We start from the raw sequence: 18,826 nt of genomic DNA, 5'->3' as shown, positions 1-18,826 counted from the left end.
TTTAAATCAATGCAGGTACAATTATCAATTGAAATTCAACTCTTTCGAGAAATAATTCTCATTTTGCATGTTGGATTTGGCATTTTATCATAGGAAAGAAGATTTCTATTTCGTTCCTCCCAACATGATGATGGGATACCCCAATTCGCAACTTTTAACATGCTTTGGACATAGTTTTAAAATCCAAAATGTCCATCAAGTCGAAAACTGGCAAGGTGATTTACACAAGTCAAATAAATTATACATTGATTTATAAATATTTAAAAAATAAGATATATATTAAATATTAATATATTTATTATAGATAATTAAATAACTTGGTTGAAGGTGCTAGCTTGCTAAGTTGGTTAAACTCTGAGTGTTGACACCACGACTAGGGTCTGCTTTCACCTACTAAGTACTAAGTACTAACCACTTATCTCGCTTGACAAGCATAATAACAAGTCGAATTCTTGAGCCTCAATGGAGAGTCTCACATTTCTAGGATATATATTATCTAAACTTATGGATATTTTAATTGTATTTGAGTACATTTAGTTTAAGATTTCTATTGATTAACATTTAATTAGATTGATAATTTTCCTACAAAATAAATAAATGTATTAGTTATCCAAAGGAGACTCAATTCTTATTGAGTCCCTAAACTGGTAATCTAAAATCAGATTCCAAAATGATAAATTTGGAGTCCATCTTAAAATCAATTGGCAATGAATGGAGATGCCCAAGAGCTTATAAGGAAAGATACAAGGCAATGAGTGTTCGATGTGAGACTAAACTTAACATGGCCCCTCACGTGTGGGCCAGATTAAGTTAAAGCATGTGGAGATATGAACTGGATGATGTGGAGAAGAGAAAGGGCCATTCTGATATCATGATAACTTTGAGGGCCTATCTCAAAATCAATTGGCAATGAGTGGAGAGACTTATGAGTAGGGTTGTCAATGGATGCTTATTGATTCAGATATAACAATATGAAATTTTTATTTGATATCCGAATTTGAATTTGAATCTGACGGATATTCTAAAACTCTATTCAAATTCGAATCCAATTATCCTATCAAATATCGGATAATATCCAATTAGAATTTGAATAATTTGTATATTAAAAAAACATAAATTTTTTATTATTTAAAAAATCTATTATATATTATGCTATGTATATATTAAATAAATCAAATGAAATCATTTATATTATATTATATATATATAAAAAAAATAAAAAAAATAATATATATTATATATTATTTCGAATTGGGTATTATTGGATTCAAAATGTTAATATCTAAATCTGTATCTGTATCTATATCCGATAAAGATTCGAATATATAAAACTATTTGAATTCAAATTCGATATCCGAAAATTTCGGATAATATTTGATTTTTCGACTATCCATTGACACCCCTACCCATGAACTTATAAAAGAGAGATAAGGCAATGAGGGTCCGATGTAGGACTAAACTCAATGATGATGAGGGTCCATGATGTTAGACCCAAAATCGACTAATCTATTTCAGGTAGATTGGGTAATTGGGTACATATTGACACCCTTTCTTGAACGACACTCAATAGAGACTCGCCGTACGACATGTATATATATATATGGGGTCAGGATCAAGGGACATATGTAAAAACAATGTAACATTAATAAATTTTCAAAATATGGGTTAGAAGTTTCGGATTGAGTTGATTTTTTGTGAGGATGATCTTTATATGGGAAGATCATCCGAAAAAAAAAAAAAAAAAAATCAGTCCAATCTAAAACTTCTAACCCCATTAAAAGTGATTTAGAATGTGGATCGTCGATTTTTTGCCAAGTTTTGTCAATAATTTGTAAATCACTTTTAATGGATTTAGAAGTTTCAGATTGAGCTGAATTTTTGAGAGGATGATCTTCTCATCATAGTGACCATCTTCGTAAAAAATCAGCTCAATCCAAAACCTCTAACCCATATTTTGAAAAACCATTGTTTTTACCTATGTTTTTACATATGTCCCTTGAATCGCCCCCATATACATATATACACATGGGGAGCATTTAGAGGCCCGAAAGAGAGCCAAATATTGTGCAAAACATTTTTCAAAATATGGTTTAGAAGCTTCGAAATGGGCTGATTTTTTGTGAGGATGATCTCTATGGTGAAGAGACCATCTTCACCAAAAATCAGATCATTTCAAAACTTCTAACCCTAGTTTACAAGTTGAAGAATTGTGGACCGTCTAATTTTTGTAAATCACTTTTAATGAGGTTAGATGTTTTGGAATGGGCTGATTTTTGGTGATGATGATCTTCTCATCATAGAGATCATCCTTAGAAAAAAAATTAGCCCATTCTAAAATTTCTAAGCCATGTTTTGAATTTGGCACAATGTTTGGCTCACTTTAAGGCTCCTGAACGCCACCCTATATAAATTAAATACATGCTTTCTTGGGATTTGTTGGGATTAATAGAGACTTCCTTGGGGGTCCGTTGTGTTAATAAATTGTACTTTTACCTTGTCGCAAGATTTTCTTGGAATATGACTTCAGGTTTTTTGTTAATCAAAATTGCCAGCAATGGCAAGTACGATAGCATTTACACTGTAGAATCACCATTCTAGTTAAGGATCAAACTTTGATGGTCACACCAACCTTTTATAATGGAATCGTGATAATATGTCTCGCCAGGTGGCATATTCAAATGACTTCATGACATGGACAAGTGTGGAACCTTGGATCTGTATGCCTGATATACAGTTCCATTGGGATACATTTTTTATGAGGAAGTGCAATTGTGTATCCTGAGGTGTACAAATCTACAATATCCGAATTTGTTACATCATGGAGTCATTTGAATATGCCACCTGGCGATTCATATTATCACGACTCTTTATAATAAATCAAATAATGAAATTAATTAGTATACCTTATTTTAATTTCTCCTTTTTTAAGTGTCTTCAATATGATTTTCTAATTAAGTAAGAATAGCATTTTAAATTCTTGAGAGATTAGATATGAGAGCGAGAGAATGATCAATGAAGATATCAAAGGTTAACTACTCTAATTGCTATTGCAACGACATGAAATAAATTCTTAACTTGGAATGTCTCAAACAGAGAAAACCTCGTGGAAATTATTGAGATAAAGAGGAATTCTCCTTAGTCCATAAATAGTCGAAAAGTTCTCTTGTCAGGAAGATTGACCCACTCATCGAAGAATAAATTTGTTCAAGAGCTTAAGTACGAGCTAAAAAACCCGTACACCGTTTTATATTTTGTTTTGAATTTTTTTTTTGTTTTTCTCCACATTTTTATCTCCTTATATTTGGGGGTGTGATGAAAAAAAAGTTGATGTGGCAATATAAATTCTAAACAACTAACAAATACACATTAAAAAAAAAAGGGATTTTGAAGTGTTTTTTGGTGGGTTTAATGTAGATTTTATTGCTCCAATGAGTCAATGACCAATAACTGTACTTTCTTGATGATATTTGGTATTTTTGCTGTATGATTCCGGGCCGGCTCTTGCACTACAAATATAAGGCTGTCTTCCTTGTCTCCTACAACCACCCACTTGTCCAACCCAACTTATCAACAAAGCCCATACCAGATTACCATTTTACCCTTCAATATATCAAAGTGAATTTGGTTTAGAAAAATGTGGGACCCTCATAAACAAAACTGAACTTTGAATATTCTTTAGAAGTAAGGGTAATTTAATGAAAATATTCCATAAACGTAGTTATTTATAGGATAATATGAGTTTGTCTTGATCTTTGGTTTTTATTCCTTTTTTACCCCTTTTTCACATGCAGAGAACATTATTTGCAAACAAAATGCGACAAAGAATTCCAAAATATTAAAAGCTAGGTTTCTTGACTTCCTGACCCATATCAGACAAAGTCCAAAAATTTCCTTTTCGTTGTGGACAAAAAAAAACTCATTTTCAATTTGCAAAGAAAAACTTTTTTCCTTGATTGGTAAGTGAGAATATGAGATATCAAATTATTGAGGTCTAAGGAGTAGCATGGTTTTAAGACGAGACGAGACGTCTCTGACAAGTTCTCTGATACATTTGAGACACTTCGTTCAATAAGGAAAAAAAATGAACATGGGATTTTAAATCTCGTCTGATACATTGATTTGTCCTTCCGTCTTGTCCATGCCTGATATTGAGAAGACTCGGATGATACGTTTCAGTCTTAGACGAGTTATGAAATCATGAGGAGTAGTGCTATTAAGGAGCATAGAGGATATTACATCCTAAGGGAACTGATCCCTAGGAAATCAATATGTATACTTTTTTGAGTTGTGATAAATTGATGCAGTAAAACATACGCAATCTGTATGCAATTGACGTGGCAAGGGCACAGAATCATAGATCTTTTTCTTGGGATACACAAGGGAAAGATCAATAGTTCATTAGTCATGTACTGACCACGTATGTTTTGTAGTGTCGATTTATCGTTAGTCTATTTTTATTTTTTTTGTAATGAGGTGATCCCTAGGATAGCGGACCGACATAGTTTGATCGATCAAGCTTTGCCTGACCCAAACAACCAATCTTGTCCAACAAGACAAATCATCGGACTGCATGCACTATCCCACCATGTCATGTGAAGCCAATTAAGTAGTCATCTTTTTGGTGGAGAGGCATATATAAAGATTCGAAGTCACAACCTGTGGAGCATGTACACCTAGTTGCTTCTTACCATCTCAATTAGCTCTCGGTGGGGTTAGGAAATCAATATTGCTCCTTATGAAATTTAATTTTTTTTTTAAAATTCATTTTCAAATATTTTAAAAAATTATTAATTATTACAACAAAAATATTTATATATGCTCAAGATACGTTAATCAACCTTTTAAAAATAAAATAAAAATCACACCACGACTAGTTCTAGAATTGTTGAATGAAATTCATAAGCATAGAAAGAAGTCTTATCAAATAGAGATTTTTATTTATTTAGTTTATGTATTTTTAGAGCATCAATTTGTTGTGTTATATTAAAGTGTGCATTAATACACTAGATCATTATTTTAACACGATTAGAGTAAGAAGGGTTATTTCAGGTGACTCATGAAAAAAAAAACACATAATCTAACCATGTAAATATGAAATCCCACTATTGACATTTATCATCGAGATATGTACTGCATAGAAGTCTTGACTGTTGGATTTCATGTTTACACAATTGGGATCATGTTTTTCTTAAGCCATTCTCCATGAATCACCCAATCTCGAAACTTGGAAGAATTCATCTCTAATTCTATCATATTAAGATGATGATCAATGTATCAAGATACACTTAAATAGTAATAGTCTTTCGTAAATGAGACGGAATGAGGGTAATTTTCCTCACATAACTTTTAAAATGTTTCTACATTTTCAACTAATTATATATCTCATTTGCCCCCACCCCCTCATCTTTCTCCAATTTTTGCCCTCATTTCCATTTTTTGAAGATGACATTGTCTCGTGACTGGGCCTTCTCTCTCTCTTAGAAGTAGTATGGGAAATGACTTAAATATCCTTTCCTTATAACTTCAAACCAAAAACCTAAATAGTTTGTCCCCACCACAAGAAAATCCTAGCTCCCCACTTGGTCGTGCTAAACTGATGTAGACACATTGATGTGGCAGTGTCTAGAAATCATAATTTTTTTTCTCGAGATATAGAAGGAAAAATCAATGGTTTTATGTACACTACCACGACGGTGAGTGTGAGTGTATTTGAATGTCTTTTTTCAGTCAATTTAATGTTATTCTTTACATATACATATGTACAACGTCGGGTTGAAGTGACTCACCCGAGTACCCCACCATATAAACACAAAGTCGAACGATCAATATTTATGTGTATCTTGATAACACACATCTTAGAGATATTCATCCCAAGGTTTACAAGATAAATCTAAACCATTAAATGACTAAGATCTTTCCATCAAATCTGATTTTGGCACCATTGATTCATCGATATTGATCCATGGCTGGGACAACTATTTGTGTGCCATTTACTTTTATAGGGTGTATTAGAGCATAACGCACCTACAAAGCATTACAAAATTTCTCTTTTATTTATGGATAACTGATATTATATAATTAGTTCTTCTTGTTTCCCTCTCTTTGTCAATATTCCTATTCAGTATTTCTCACTCTCTTTCTTCCTTGCTTTCTGTGATACTTTTTGGTTTTCTTCAACTCTAATCAGCCATGCAAGAACTCTGTGATCTCAAAATCCATATTAATGGCCAATACACATTCATTCTAAATCAGGTAATCTAAACCTCCATTACCCATATTTATTTCTTCTAATTAATTTTTTTTAACATTTGTAGTAACTCTAAAACCATTTTTTTCTTCCATTATTGCAGAAAATCATCTTAAAATACTCAGGGATGTTAAAGAGGATAATTGATCAAGAAAAAAAGAAAACCCAGATCAGAAATTCAGGAATAGAAATCTTTGATTTTCCTGGAGGGGCAAATGGGTTTGAACTAATCTCAAGATTCTGCTACAACAATGGTAGAATCTCAATAGACCCATCAAATGTTTCTCTCCTTCATTGCTCAGCAATCTTTCTTGAGATGACAGAGAAGATTTCACCCTTTAATCTCATCCAACAAACAGAAATATTTCTTGATGGAATCTTTTATTGGTCTTGGACAGATATATTAGTTTGTTTGAAGAGTTGTGATTGTTTCTTCTCATATGCAGATTCCTCTGGTCTTCTTCAGAAACTCATAGATTCACTCCTCTCAAAGATTTCCCAAAATTCAGATTTTAATTTCACATCTTCATCTTCATCTTCATCTTCATCTCCTGAAACAACCCCAGATTCCATTATCACTGTTAAAAGAAGTTGTTCTTCAAGTAGAGCTTGGTGGTTTGATGATTTGACCATTTTATCCCCAAAGATTATAGAAAAGATTATCAAGGCTATGGGTACTTTTGGAAATGATAATAACAGCTTAATCATCACTAAATTCCTTCTCCATTACTTGAAAACTGCTGTTCAAACCAAAGGTGGTATTGGGTCTAGGCCAAAATGGTCATCTGAGTATGCTGAGCTTGCAAATATAGCTGTTTATGGGGTGGTTTTGATGGGTAAAACCACTTTTTCATGTAGAGGGTTGTTTTGGGTACTTAGGGTGGTTTCTGGTTTGGGTTTGAGTAGAGGGTGTGGGATTGAGTTGGAGAGATTGATTGGTGGGATGCTTGATCAGGCAACATTGGATGATTTGTTGGTGTGTGGTCATGAAAGTGGTGGTGTTTATGATGTTAATCTGGTTTTAAGATTGTTGAGGGTGTTTGTTAGTGGTGATGGGGTGCCAGTGCAGAGAATGAAGAAGGTTGGGAGATTGATCGATAAGTACATGGGAGAGATCTCTCCTGATCAAAATCTCAAAATTGATAAGTTTCTTGGAGTTGCAGAGAGCTTGCCTGATGATGCAAGAGATTGCTTTGATGGGGTTTACAGAGCCATTGACATCTATCTTGAGGTACTCTAAAACTTCTAGACATAAATAATCTATAAATTAGATTTAACATGTTTTGATAAAGGGTAATCTGGAGAGGCTTTATAATTAATTTATATCAGATAAACCATCTTGATTTTCCATGTCATCCCTCCATTTGGCAGGTAAAAGCCTTGCAAATCCAGTGAATTGGTCTGGATTGTCACTCCAGAAGACCTTTTTCAATTATTATCCATCTTATAATTAGGCACAATTTTATATTGCAAGTGCAATAAATGTATTTTCTCTCATGTTACACAAATTTCAAATGTGAAATTTGATGATTTAATGAACCTTTCCAAAAAAATATATTAATCTTATAAATTTCTTTAAAAAAATAATATTAAAATTTTAGTGTTGTATTTATTTTGTTTTTTAACACAATTCATCGAGGTTCTTATCTGAATTGACGAATTGTAATCCAAGCATAGTGAGTGGTTCAAATGATGTTTTGTATGCATCAACTCAAAATTTCATTTGAATGAGTAGATTCAACACCCAATAACATGTTGTCACCGAAAGCAGAAACTCATAAATTTTTTTTTAGAGAATCTCCTAATTGTTCTAGAACAACTAGAAAGAGATTCTTTAATCTGAAATAATTTTGTTCAGATGTAGGATATCCATCCAAAAGTTTTTGTAATTCAATCATGTATGATGGAATCATTAAAGATCAAAATTTCTATATATCATTGGATATGATAATATTGTATTTATGATTTAATTTGTTATTAAACATCCATGTTTTCGATATAAATCAGATTATCTTGATTGGTTTGGATTGCTTGATTAGTTAATGATTGAATGGTTCGGATCTAGGAGTGGGCCATAGGAACTTAAATGAAGAACTGTATAGAAATTCTCTTACCTAATACTTTCATGTAATAACTATGATTGTTAGGTGGTAGTTGAAATTCAGTTGTAACAGTATTTCCTTTACTGGTGACTGCTCAGGCAAAGGTTCCCTTTTTTGTGGGCTACTTTAGAGCTTCCGTGTATAGAGGACCTAACCCTGTTTGACCTGACTAGACCCGGCCCGAATGGACCCGAATAAAGCTCAAGCCTGGTCCGAAGCCCACTTTGTATCTGAGGGTACTATTTAGGTTCGGGTTTTGTTAATGGGTGTCCTAAGGACACACGTTAAAATGCAATAAATACACCTTGGGAATAAGCATCAAAGGGTATTTTGATAAAAAAAATAAAAAATTTAAGGGCATTTTTTTTTTTTGGGTTACAAATTCCAATTTCCAGAGTGTATTTATTGCACTTTGATGTGTGCCATAAGGGCACACCTTAACAAGACCCTTTTAGGCTCTACGAATCCTGGCTCGATTTACAACCCTATCTCAAATTATTGGTCACATACATATATTTTTCTTGGGATCTAACTTGAGTGTCTGGAAATGATCCCGAGATGACGGGATCATATTCCTAATCGTCTACCTTGAGATATTCTTATGTTTATCTCGAAGTGAAAGGTGTGTTATAAAAAATAAAACATATTTTTGGCACAATGTTTGACTTGGTGAATTGTGTTCTTCATTTTGATTTTATTGACCACAAACCATGATTGTGTAGTTAACAATGGTGAATAATTTTGGTGCAGTCTCACCCTAAACTTTCATTCGAGGAGAGATCGAAATTATGCAGATGTCTTAATTACGAGAAGCTCACCCTAGAAGCCGCTAAAGACATGGCAAAGAACCCTCGAATCCCTCCGAGAATCACCGTTCAAGCCTTACTCTCTCAGAAAACCAATGTTTCATCAAACAAAGCAACTGTTGGAGAGAGTCTGAGCCCATCTGGAACTCAGATGATATTGTGCTCAGGATCCGAATCTGATAACTTTTCGGAGTTATCGGAGGAGAAGGAAGAGATGAAGTTAAACCTACAAAGGATGCAATGGAGGGTGTTGGAGCTGGAGAAGGTGTGTAGGGAGATGAAAGGTCAAATGTCAAAGATGGTCAAGAGTAAGGTCATGAGTAGCCCTTCTCACAATAAACCATTACCCAAACTATGTGGATAAGTCTCTATTTTCATATATGAAATGTGTTGGAATTCAAGTTGCGTGACTTGCATCCATGATGATGAGTGAAAATAATAAGAAAGATAAAACTGTAGAAATGAATAGATTTTGGAAAGAATAAGAGTAGCTCCAAATAATGATAAACTAAGAAAAAGATGACTAAGAGATAATTTGTACATGTTCTACAAAGGCCAATATATTCAAGTTGAAAGTCCAAAAAGAACGAGAGAAAAACTCAAAAAGAAATGAACGAAGATAGTAAAACTAACTCGCTTTTAACATGATTCATTTAGCTCACTTCAAATCTTTGGATCTAAGATGAAGGTATTTCTCTGTCATCTTGTTCCATTAAGTGATGAGATACCCTTCTATTCTCTCAATCCTATGCTCAACATTGGTCTAATACGTCTCCTGCAACGTGGTGAGTTTAGAAAACCTTATGACCCTCCATCGATGAAAGAATCATGTACACTAGCAAGATTGAGGTTCCAAACTTTGATGGTTGATTGGACCCAAAGACCCTTCTTGATGGTTTATCACACATCAATCAATAAGGCTTTGGTGCTGCTTCTATTTGAATTTTCCTTACCCATATTATAGGCAGACCATAAAATATTTGTTTTGAGACCAAAAATAATAGAATAGTTTGGAATTATAATCCAGGTGCATTTAACACAAGCCAACCAGAGTTGCTTTCTAACAACTCTCTCTAAATCAAATTAACATAAACATAACAGATCAAATTGTTCAACGACAAGACTAATTAATTGCCCATTTAGAATACAACTTAAAAGAATCCATCACAAAAAGCACGAATATCAAAAAGACGTAAATTATAACACCATTTTTGAGTCTCCACTATCAAGATATCCTCCCTCCCCAACTCTCTGAGAACCCTAACAATCCCAAGATTAACTTACAGGTCAATAACAATGCAAGAAAAGGGTCACTCGTTCGTCACTACCAGTCTCGACGGTGGTCCCTGTCCCTATCTCGTCCATGTTCTCTGCCTCGATCATGGCCATGATCTCGTGCTCTCTCTCTATCTCGGTGTTTCCCTCTTCCTTCACGGTCCCTTTCCCTCTCTCTGCTCCTGCTTCTGCGCCTCTCTCTCTCATGGGAATAATCATCTCGGTCCCAACTTCTAGTGTCCCGCCTGTCATCACGGTCTCTTCCTCCATCTCTGCTTCTCTCTCTACCATTTCTTTCTGCCATACCTTCCAAAAATATCGTTTAACATTTAAGTTAAAATATCGCAAATAGAACGAATTAGTTTAGGAAGGAATACTTTCCCCTTCCTAAGCTTGAAATATAGATATTCACATATGTGATGTTTCTACAGATAGTACTCGCACAAACACTCATATGGCCAAGTTCTATTAGGGGAGAATACAAATAGAATAATTTAGAGAATCTTCCAGAGACGTTTGGCAAGAGTACGGACAATGGAAAACAATAACTGCTATGCAATGGGTCCCATCTAGCTGATGCAAGTACTCTTAACAATGGTACACATCTAATGCACAATATGGACCATAGAAAGATGGAAGGAAGGATCCCAATGTCCTTCCCCCCCTGATGCATGTGATCTCAGAAATAAACTAAAAAATTACAACTGGAATATATGTACCGCATCGGGAGGAGACATCATATTTTGGCACGACATCAATTGAATGTCTGTTTTGCCATATAACATACTTATGAGGAATTTTTATATTTAACATTTAAAAATTGCATTTCCAAGACGACTCTTCAACCCTTTGAAAAGAGAAAGAAAGTAGAGAAAATGGCAACAATACCTAGTTCCTCAACCTCCCAACCAGCACGTCCAGCACCTGGAAGTACCTGTGCAACTTCAGCTTGCTGAGTCTTGGCACGGAACTTCTTCTTGAGATTGCCAAACTCATCATACAACTCCCCATCATCCTGAAATTGGAGCACAAAACATTCAGACCAGAAATAAACTTCAAATCCTGGTCAATAGGAGGCACAAGGAGGGCCTTACTTCTTCAGCTTCTCGCCGTCTTCGTCTAGTTTCCTCTATTTCTTCTTCATCAAGTTCTTTGTAACCTCCAGCCCGCCCTCCTCTGACAATTATGATCATAATTCATAATTATTTAAAAGACTATGATTGACAAAAAAAAATTCTATTAACAGAAGATCAATTTTCACAATTTAATGTTACTTCGTATATCTTCAGTGTTCTGCCATCTATAACATATTGAATTTTTCAATACAGAATCAAAGTAAGCAACAATTCAATACCTCACACCACCCTCATTGTGACCAGGCTTGTTGGTGTTACAAATATTGCATTTTGTCCGCTTTGCCCAGTTGATATTGGCACACCTGACCAACAACTTATGAGAATAAGCAATCGATGAAGCAGTGATGACCGGTATAACAACAATTTATGAGAATAAGCAATTGATGAAGCAGTGATGACCAGTAGAAACTAACAAACTACACAACAGAGATCAATAATTCGGTCTTTCATCATTATCATCAAAGCCTTATCCCAAAAATCTAGGATCACCTAAACAAATCATATGCCTTCACTACCTCAACCCACTTACTTTTTAACACCCCCCCCCCCCCCCCCCAAAAAAAAAAAAAAAAAAAAAACCACACATAGGGTTTAGGGCAATCAACTAGCACATTCCTTCTAACTAGGGTTGTTATTGGTCTTTGTTGCATGTGACCAAATCATCTCAATCGACTTTCCCTTGGTTTATGACCTATTCGGGCTATTATCCTAAGTTATCATGATATATCACTAATTTTATCTTTTCTTACTCTATCCACTTATCCATCTCAGCTACTTCATATCTCTACCATGCTCAATATCTGAACATGTTTCTTGCCCAACATTCGATTCCATAAAGCATAGCCAGTCTTATTGTCTTCTTATAACTTTTTTCATTTAATTTGATTGGAATGCATATGCCAGAAAGCATTCCATGGAACCTTGTTAGTAAAAGAAGAAAACAAAAAAGAAACTATGTTTCCCCCTCAAAAATATTCCGAATAGTATATCATTTTAAGAAAAATATTGAGCAAATTCATGTTGTATTAAGAAGAAACTACATTGCAATATAATCACAGCAGTATTCATCCAATTTAAACAATATCTCTTTTTATGATATAGAATTTTTATTGGAAATGTAAGGGAAAGAATTAAAACCTTTGGAAGTCCAAAGGAACCACCTCAGAGGAACAATAAAGAAATACAATAAACCAAGCAGGAGCCAACTAGCTTAGTTGGTAAAGTCTTTGGGTGATGATACTAGAGGCCTGGGTTCAAAATTTCAAATCCCACTAGCACCAACTTACTGAACTTATTAAAAGCAAGCCTACCGATAATAATAATAAAAAAAAGATGTATTATTTTAGGATCTATAGAACCGAGGGATATCCACATGTTTCTCATGGTAATTGAATCCCATCTAAACCTCAAAGCACCCCCCCCCCCCCCCCCCGACAGGCCAATTCAGTAAATAGTTTACACTAAGGAAATAAATAGGCTTTAATATTTAGTACAACAGCACATCTGTCATCCTCTCTTCCTTGTGAGAATCCTCGTTTTTTGTTCTCTCCAAGTCCCAACAAACCACAGAAGATAACAATCCCCACTCTCCAGAGTAACCACCCTTTAATAGAAAGGTATAAATGCTCCAATTTTGTAAGAGGTCCATAAAGGGTCCCAAATGATGTAAATAAGAAAGCCCCACACTTCTCTAGCAATAACATAATGAATTTAACGAAGGTTGACTGTTTCCCCACTAGATTTACATATAGATCATAAATTAGCAATTATCGTATTGCGACTAATTAAGTGATCAATAGTAAGAACATTTAGAAAAGGCATCCAAGTAAAGACAACTACTTTGGATGGAACTCTAAGTAGGCTCCCACAGTAAAGGCAAGGAAACAGTTATAATATTGGGAGCATTATCTAACACCAAATACAAAAAACCTGGCTGAGAAAGGTGTAGTTCCTTGACCACAAGTCTTTGTCATCATATGATGGAGCAAAAGAATACCATTTGATGTATGCAAGCAAGCCAACCATTGAGTCTATTTCCCAATGTTTGATGCTTCTTTTTAATCCCAAAATCCTAAGAAATGACAATGCCCAACCAAACCATGAAATCATGTATAGGTCGATTTATCTCATTTTATGATACCAAAATACTCAAGAATGCCTCCTTTAAACAAACATCCAAACCATCTACATCCAAAAGCCAAACTCCATCACCTTTCCCACCTTGATGCCAATCTACTTCACAAATTCGAAAAGATCATTCTACCAAATCCAACAAACATAAGAAAAACGAAACCCTCTGCTAACCATCCAAGATTTCCACATCCATGCTTAATTGATATATTTCTTCATCAAAGGTTTGATTGCTCCTCTGCAAATTTCCAAACCATTTTCCCAAGAGTGCTCTCAATTTTCCAAATGCCTAAACCACCCTAACACTTAGACATACAAGATTCCACTTGACCACAAGATATTTAGCATTGTCCTATCTATCATTCCACAAAAAATATCTAGGCTCAAAATATTTCTACCTTCTCCACTTCGACCACCTTGCTTTTGCATGAGTTGATGCTCAGATAAGAATCTGCCTCAAAGTTTAGCAAGCCCCTCAGAAATGAAAGTTGTGGTAAAGAGGATCTTAAGAAAAGGAGTGTTATCCTCAAACTATAAATGAGATATCTTCAAGCCACTTGGCCCAACTTGGAAATCCCACTAGGACCCCCTATCAAGGACTCTTGACAGCGTACTCTATAGGGCTTCAACCACCATTATAAATAGCAAGGTTATCAAAAGCGCTGAGCACATCTAGGTGAGCTAATAAAGAGAAGAAAAAATGATCATGTTATGCAGGGGGGTAGTCGAGTCATCGCCTTACCTAACCAATGCCCTAGTTTTTCATTGCCTAGGCTGACACCTTTGTATTTCAACACCTAATGGTACCTTTGTATTTCAACACCTAATGGTTAGCCTAGAGAAGGTGAGGCAATTTGGCCTCACATCGCAACACCTAGACAAGTGTCTTTTGCCCCTTTTTATAACACTAATAAAATAGGAAAGGAACAACATGTGCCCCTATCTCAACCCTATGGAGCTTTAAAATATGTAGAAAAAGACACATAATTAGGATGACAAGAGAAACTGAGAACATGCATTTTTTGCACATACCTTCACCACTTCAGGTCAATATCTTCTTTCAAGGACTATTATTCCTTGCAATTTCCTTTAGTATTTGAGTAGTCATAATGTATTTATAATCCATCAGTATTTGAATTTATACCATGCAAGAAAAATATTAATCCTACTGATATATTCTCTATTTTTTTAGTAGAATTTCTTTGCAGAAAATTATGTTGTGTTGCATATTCATTCTCAAAAGAACTTTCAGCCAACTCAAAGAATTATGTAAAACATTTTTCATATAGTTTGCTAAGTTGGTAAAGTCAATGAGTGTTATGATTTTATGTATCTTTGCTTAAACTTATAAGGTCTTATAAAATTGCCTCATTAAGAAAATAATTTTCCTAAGAAGCACACACTAATATTTTTTTTTATGTTTTTTGGGTGTCAACAATATCTATAAAGATAATAGAATTGACTCACTACAAAACCTTGCATAATTCAACATTAGCCCTATGATACATGCACAATTCAATTATAATGCATAAATTGTAAAACCTAGGCAAAAAAAAAAAATAGTAGCAGAACATTGGCAAAGCAACTCCAGAAGGCACAGCCCCTTTTTTTCTATTAAATCAGCCCAAAAGGAAAGATGTCACCTTCTAGACATATATAAATGAAGAGGTAGGAAAAAATAGAAAAATGACTGATAGAATCAATTATGAATATCAACCTTCGAAACTTTCCAAAAATCCCACAAAGCATGCAAACCATCAAACTAGAACACAAGTTAGAGTAATCTTACATTGGACAAGACCAATCATTTGGACCAAAGAGCCCTGTAGGAGCACCAACTGGACGGCCACGACCCCCAGATTCATCACCTCCACGACCCCTCCCACGACCACCTGCACCTCCACCGGTACCAGAGACACCAACAGGCCGAGCACTTCCACAACGGTTACACACACCACGAAATGCGAAGTTTACATTGGAACAACTGCTAGCAAAATGAAACAGAATCCACTGACGTATTCTTAATAATATATAACAAAACAAAATAATCAAAAGAGTCTAAAACTAGATGTACAAGAAAGAGCTGCTCACCAATGTCACATCACAGACCTTGAATTCGGACACAACCAGTCTCCTTCTTGTTGCCATGCTTTCCCAGAAGCATCACCCCGACCTCTACCTCTTCCTCCACTCTCATTCATATCACTAGCATCCTCTTGCCCAACAAAATCACCAACCAAACTTGGATCTTCCATCTGATTCATTTGATTCCCCGAGTTATATAATTGATCATCTTTATTCTTTGATTCAGCTATAAATACTCCAATGATACTCCCATGGAAATCCTTGTTGTTAAACCATTCCACGGCAGCCAATGCTGCATGTGGATCCTCATATGTGACAGTTGCATCTCCCTTTGGCTCATTCGTGACTTTGTCTCGGTAAAACCATATCTTGGGGCGGCCAGTCCTTTTGTCTTTCTGTAAGGTACAAAATTTAATTTGAAAAAGAAACATCAAGACTATTAGCTTTTACAAGTATAGACAATCCACAGCAAAGCCTATCAAATTTATTATGAAGTGTGGATTAAAATTGTTACCTGGTCAGACTCCCTACCTTTAGCAACCCAATAGTGCCAAAAAACTCAGCTAGCATATTTTCATCAGTTCCATGTGGCAAGTTACAAACATATACAGAACCATTTGACGGGACTCCACTTCCTAAGTAGTTTGCCATGTCAACAAATATGCTCCAATCTCATGAAATCGCAGCAAACATAACCAGCACTGATTTCTGGAAATATCAAACACTTCTTAGCCTATCCCATCCATACGGAAAAAAAAAGAGAACCGAACCTAACAAGCTAAATTAACTCGTTAATGATCTAAACACTCTTTTTCATTAATAATTTATTTATTTATTTATAAATAACTCTAAAAACTAACAAATTATTTCTCAAATATAAAGACCTTAAAATCTTTGAAAACTAAAGACAGCTTGATGATAGAGGCTTTATACTTCTCGACATTCTCATAAAAATAGCATAAATGAAACCAAGGTTTAAAATCTCATATCGTTCTATTGTTTCGATTTTTTTTTAAAACCGAAACATTACTGAAATATTCTGAAACATAAGAAACGTTCTGAGATATAAATTTAAGCATTTATAGAGGTCTTTTAGAAGATACCTAAGTCAAGGGGCATGCCATTCATTTAAAAACACAGGGGCATCTTAAATATTTACAAAATGTGAAGGGGAGTTGTATCTTGAGAACACAGGTTTCACTCTCAAGTCTCATTTCTCACACATCAAACCAGAGAAGAGAAAACCAGAAAAAAGAAGAAGAATGAGGAGGGAAAGAGCTTACTTGGATCTATCACTATCAATTTTTTCCTCTTTTTTTTCTTTATTTGGGTTTTTAGGATTGTTTCGGACAAAACATTTCAATACAAACAAAACAAATCGAAACATTGACGTATCATTAGATTATTGCATGTTTCTTCTTGGCAAGTTGAAATTCCGAAACGTTTCGTATGAAACAAGATGAAATTTTAAACCATGAATGAGACCTTCGGTTCTTGGCATAGTAAAAAATCGCGAAAGAAGGGGTTCATTGAAAAAATCAATGATTAATGGGTTGACCGCAAAAATCTGTGATTTTTTTAATAAGTCATCAATTATTTAGAAAAAACTCACTGATTTGTCAAAATAGTCAGAAGTTCTTTTAATCTAATCCTCTACTTGAATTTTTTGTAGCCTATTCCTCCACCTGAAAATTTCCCAAAATTTTGTGCATTATCCGAATTTAATTGAACTGACCCATATGGAATAATTTTCAGAAACCAAACTTCCTTGCTATGGTTTCTTGAAAAAGTAACCAAGTTTGGATTGGGCAAAACAAAAATAATAACTTGAACAGAGTAATAGAGTCAAAATTCTACGTTTGCAACAACATAGGTTCCTGAGCTATATATTATTTTCTGATCCGTAGAACATGATACATTATTGGGATAATTTAATTTAACACATACATCTGGTTTGGGAAATTTATATTGTCGATTAACAATTTGAGAGACCGCCCGATCTCTCAAATTCTAATTTATTTATTAATTAGGGTTAAGGTTTAAAAGAAACAAATTTCAACAAACCATATACATTGAAATGGATCGATCGATTCGATGTACATCAAGAGAGAAGAAAAACCAAACCCTAAAATCAACATCCTGGATGAGTAAGAATTATTAAAACAACCAATCGGGGAAAAAATTATCGATTCTGAAATTAAAAAAAAAAAAAAAAAAGATTCAAATTCCAAAGAATCCTCAATTCTTGCAAAAAAAATTAAATTAAAGAAAAAAAGTTCGCTCGACTCACCTAAAGATAAATCTGCAGATAATACAAAGGAGATTTGATCATAAATCAGGCGTTTCAGACTTCGAAATCTAATAAAAATGAGGGTTTCTTCAGCCCAGCGAAGGTTTGGAGAACAAAAAGGGTTTTGGAGGCACAACAGAGTTTCGGCGATAGAAAACGAGGGTTGGCGGAGACTCACACACCATGACAATTATACCCTTTAGTTAACAACTCATTTACGTGCGAGTAAATATCCTTGTTAGCAATTCGGAATACGGCAAAAATTCGAGTTCTATTCGATTTTAGAATGCAAAAATCCGGTATAAATTTTGGTAAAAAAAAAAATCAGTAAATGAAAAATATGCACTACCTCGTGATTCTCGTTGATGGAGGAATTCTAGTTTACCTATACTCCTAAGTGTGCCTGCAACACCACCACTAAGAAATAATATAGGGTATTTTTAGAGAAAACTGCATATCCTTCACTACCTTGCACTTATGTATGTGTAGGGGTTTCCTCCCATAGATTTTCTTCTTGATTTCCATTTGATCGGTTATATCTTTTTAGGGATTTGTCTTGATTTTCGCAACTACAATTGTACTCCTTATTTTATGCGATTTGTGACTCTGAACTTCAATTACACACCCTTGGAGCTTTGTTAGGGGCAAAACTAGCCTTTCTTCTCTTTCTCTGTTATTTCGGGCATTTGGCTAAATCGTCTTGTAATTCAGACGTTCAACAAAGTTTTTTGGAGATTACCACGTGTTACTTTTTT

The 18,826-nt window shown here is 34.6% G+C and overlaps 2 protein-coding genes across 5 annotated transcripts; one reads left to right on the top strand and one right to left on the bottom strand.

The window, feature by feature from the left end:
- The first annotated feature begins 6,069 nt into the window (after positions 1-6,069).
- Positions 6,070-9,556, top strand: LOC147397900 (BTB/POZ domain-containing protein At3g19850-like). Its single transcript, XM_086446970.1, has 3 exons — positions 6,070-6,252; positions 6,351-7,478; positions 9,100-9,556. Exons 1-3 carry the CDS (start codon positions 6,190-6,192, stop codon positions 9,517-9,519), a joined length of 1,611 nt encoding a protein of 536 aa, XP_086303096.1. The 5' UTR covers positions 6,070-6,189; the 3' UTR covers positions 9,520-9,556.
- A 656-nt stretch (positions 9,557-10,212) lies between these two features.
- On the bottom strand, positions 10,213-18,252 carry TAF15 (TBP-associated factor 15). 4 transcript variants are annotated; one of them, XM_086446973.1, is made up of 8 exons: positions 18,072-18,252; positions 16,313-16,489; positions 15,806-16,176; positions 15,486-15,683; positions 11,785-11,868; positions 11,525-11,606; positions 11,319-11,445; positions 10,213-10,727 (listed from the first exon to the last, which is right to left on the bottom strand). In XM_086446973.1, exons 2-8 carry the CDS (start codon positions 16,430-16,432, stop codon positions 10,480-10,482), a joined length of 1,230 nt encoding a protein of 409 aa, XP_086303099.1. In that variant the 5' UTR covers positions 16,433-16,489; positions 18,072-18,252; the 3' UTR covers positions 10,213-10,479. The 4 variants fall into 4 exon arrangements, with proteins under 4 accessions (XP_086303099.1, XP_086303100.1, XP_086303097.1 ...); XM_086446974.1 differs by having other exon boundaries at positions 15,486-15,680; positions 18,072-18,251; XM_086446971.1 differs by having other exon boundaries at positions 10,213-10,736; positions 18,072-18,248.
- Positions 18,253-18,826: the final 574 nt, after the last annotated feature.

Source organism: Akebia trifoliata, chromosome 7 (genome assembly GCF_017979445.1).
Source record: "Akebia trifoliata isolate Shusen 1 chromosome 7, ASM1797944v1, whole genome shotgun sequence".
Lineage (NCBI taxonomy): Eukaryota > Viridiplantae > Streptophyta > Magnoliopsida > Ranunculales > Lardizabalaceae > Akebia > Akebia trifoliata.
The sequence above is the reverse complement of the archived record's forward strand: the minus strand, read 5'-3'. Positions and strand labels throughout refer to the sequence as shown.

Excerpts from the sequence above, each read along its gene's own strand:
- LOC147397900 (XM_086446970.1), top strand. The coding sequence starts at position 6,190 with ATGCAAGAACTCTGTGATCTCAAAATCCATATTAATGGCCAATACACA. Across the intron at positions 6,253-6,350 it reads ACACATTCATTCTAAATCAG|AAAATCATCTTAAAATACTC; the intron begins GTAATCTAAACC and ends CCATTATTGCAG. Across the intron at positions 7,479-9,099 it reads CCATTGACATCTATCTTGAG|TCTCACCCTAAACTTTCATT; the intron begins GTACTCTAAAAC and ends ATTTTGGTGCAG.
- TAF15 (XM_086446971.1), bottom strand. The coding sequence starts at position 16,432 with ATGGCAAACTACTTAGGAAGTGGAGTCCCGTCAAATGGTTCTGTATAT. Across the intron at positions 15,684-15,805 it reads TGGTTGTGTCCGAATTCAAG|CAGTTGTTCCAATGTAAACT; the intron begins GTCTGTGATGTG and ends TCATTTTGCTAG. Across the intron at positions 11,446-11,524 it reads GACGGCGAGAAGCTGAAGAA|GATGATGGGGAGTTGTATGA; the intron begins GTAAGGCCCTCC and ends CTCCAATTTCAG.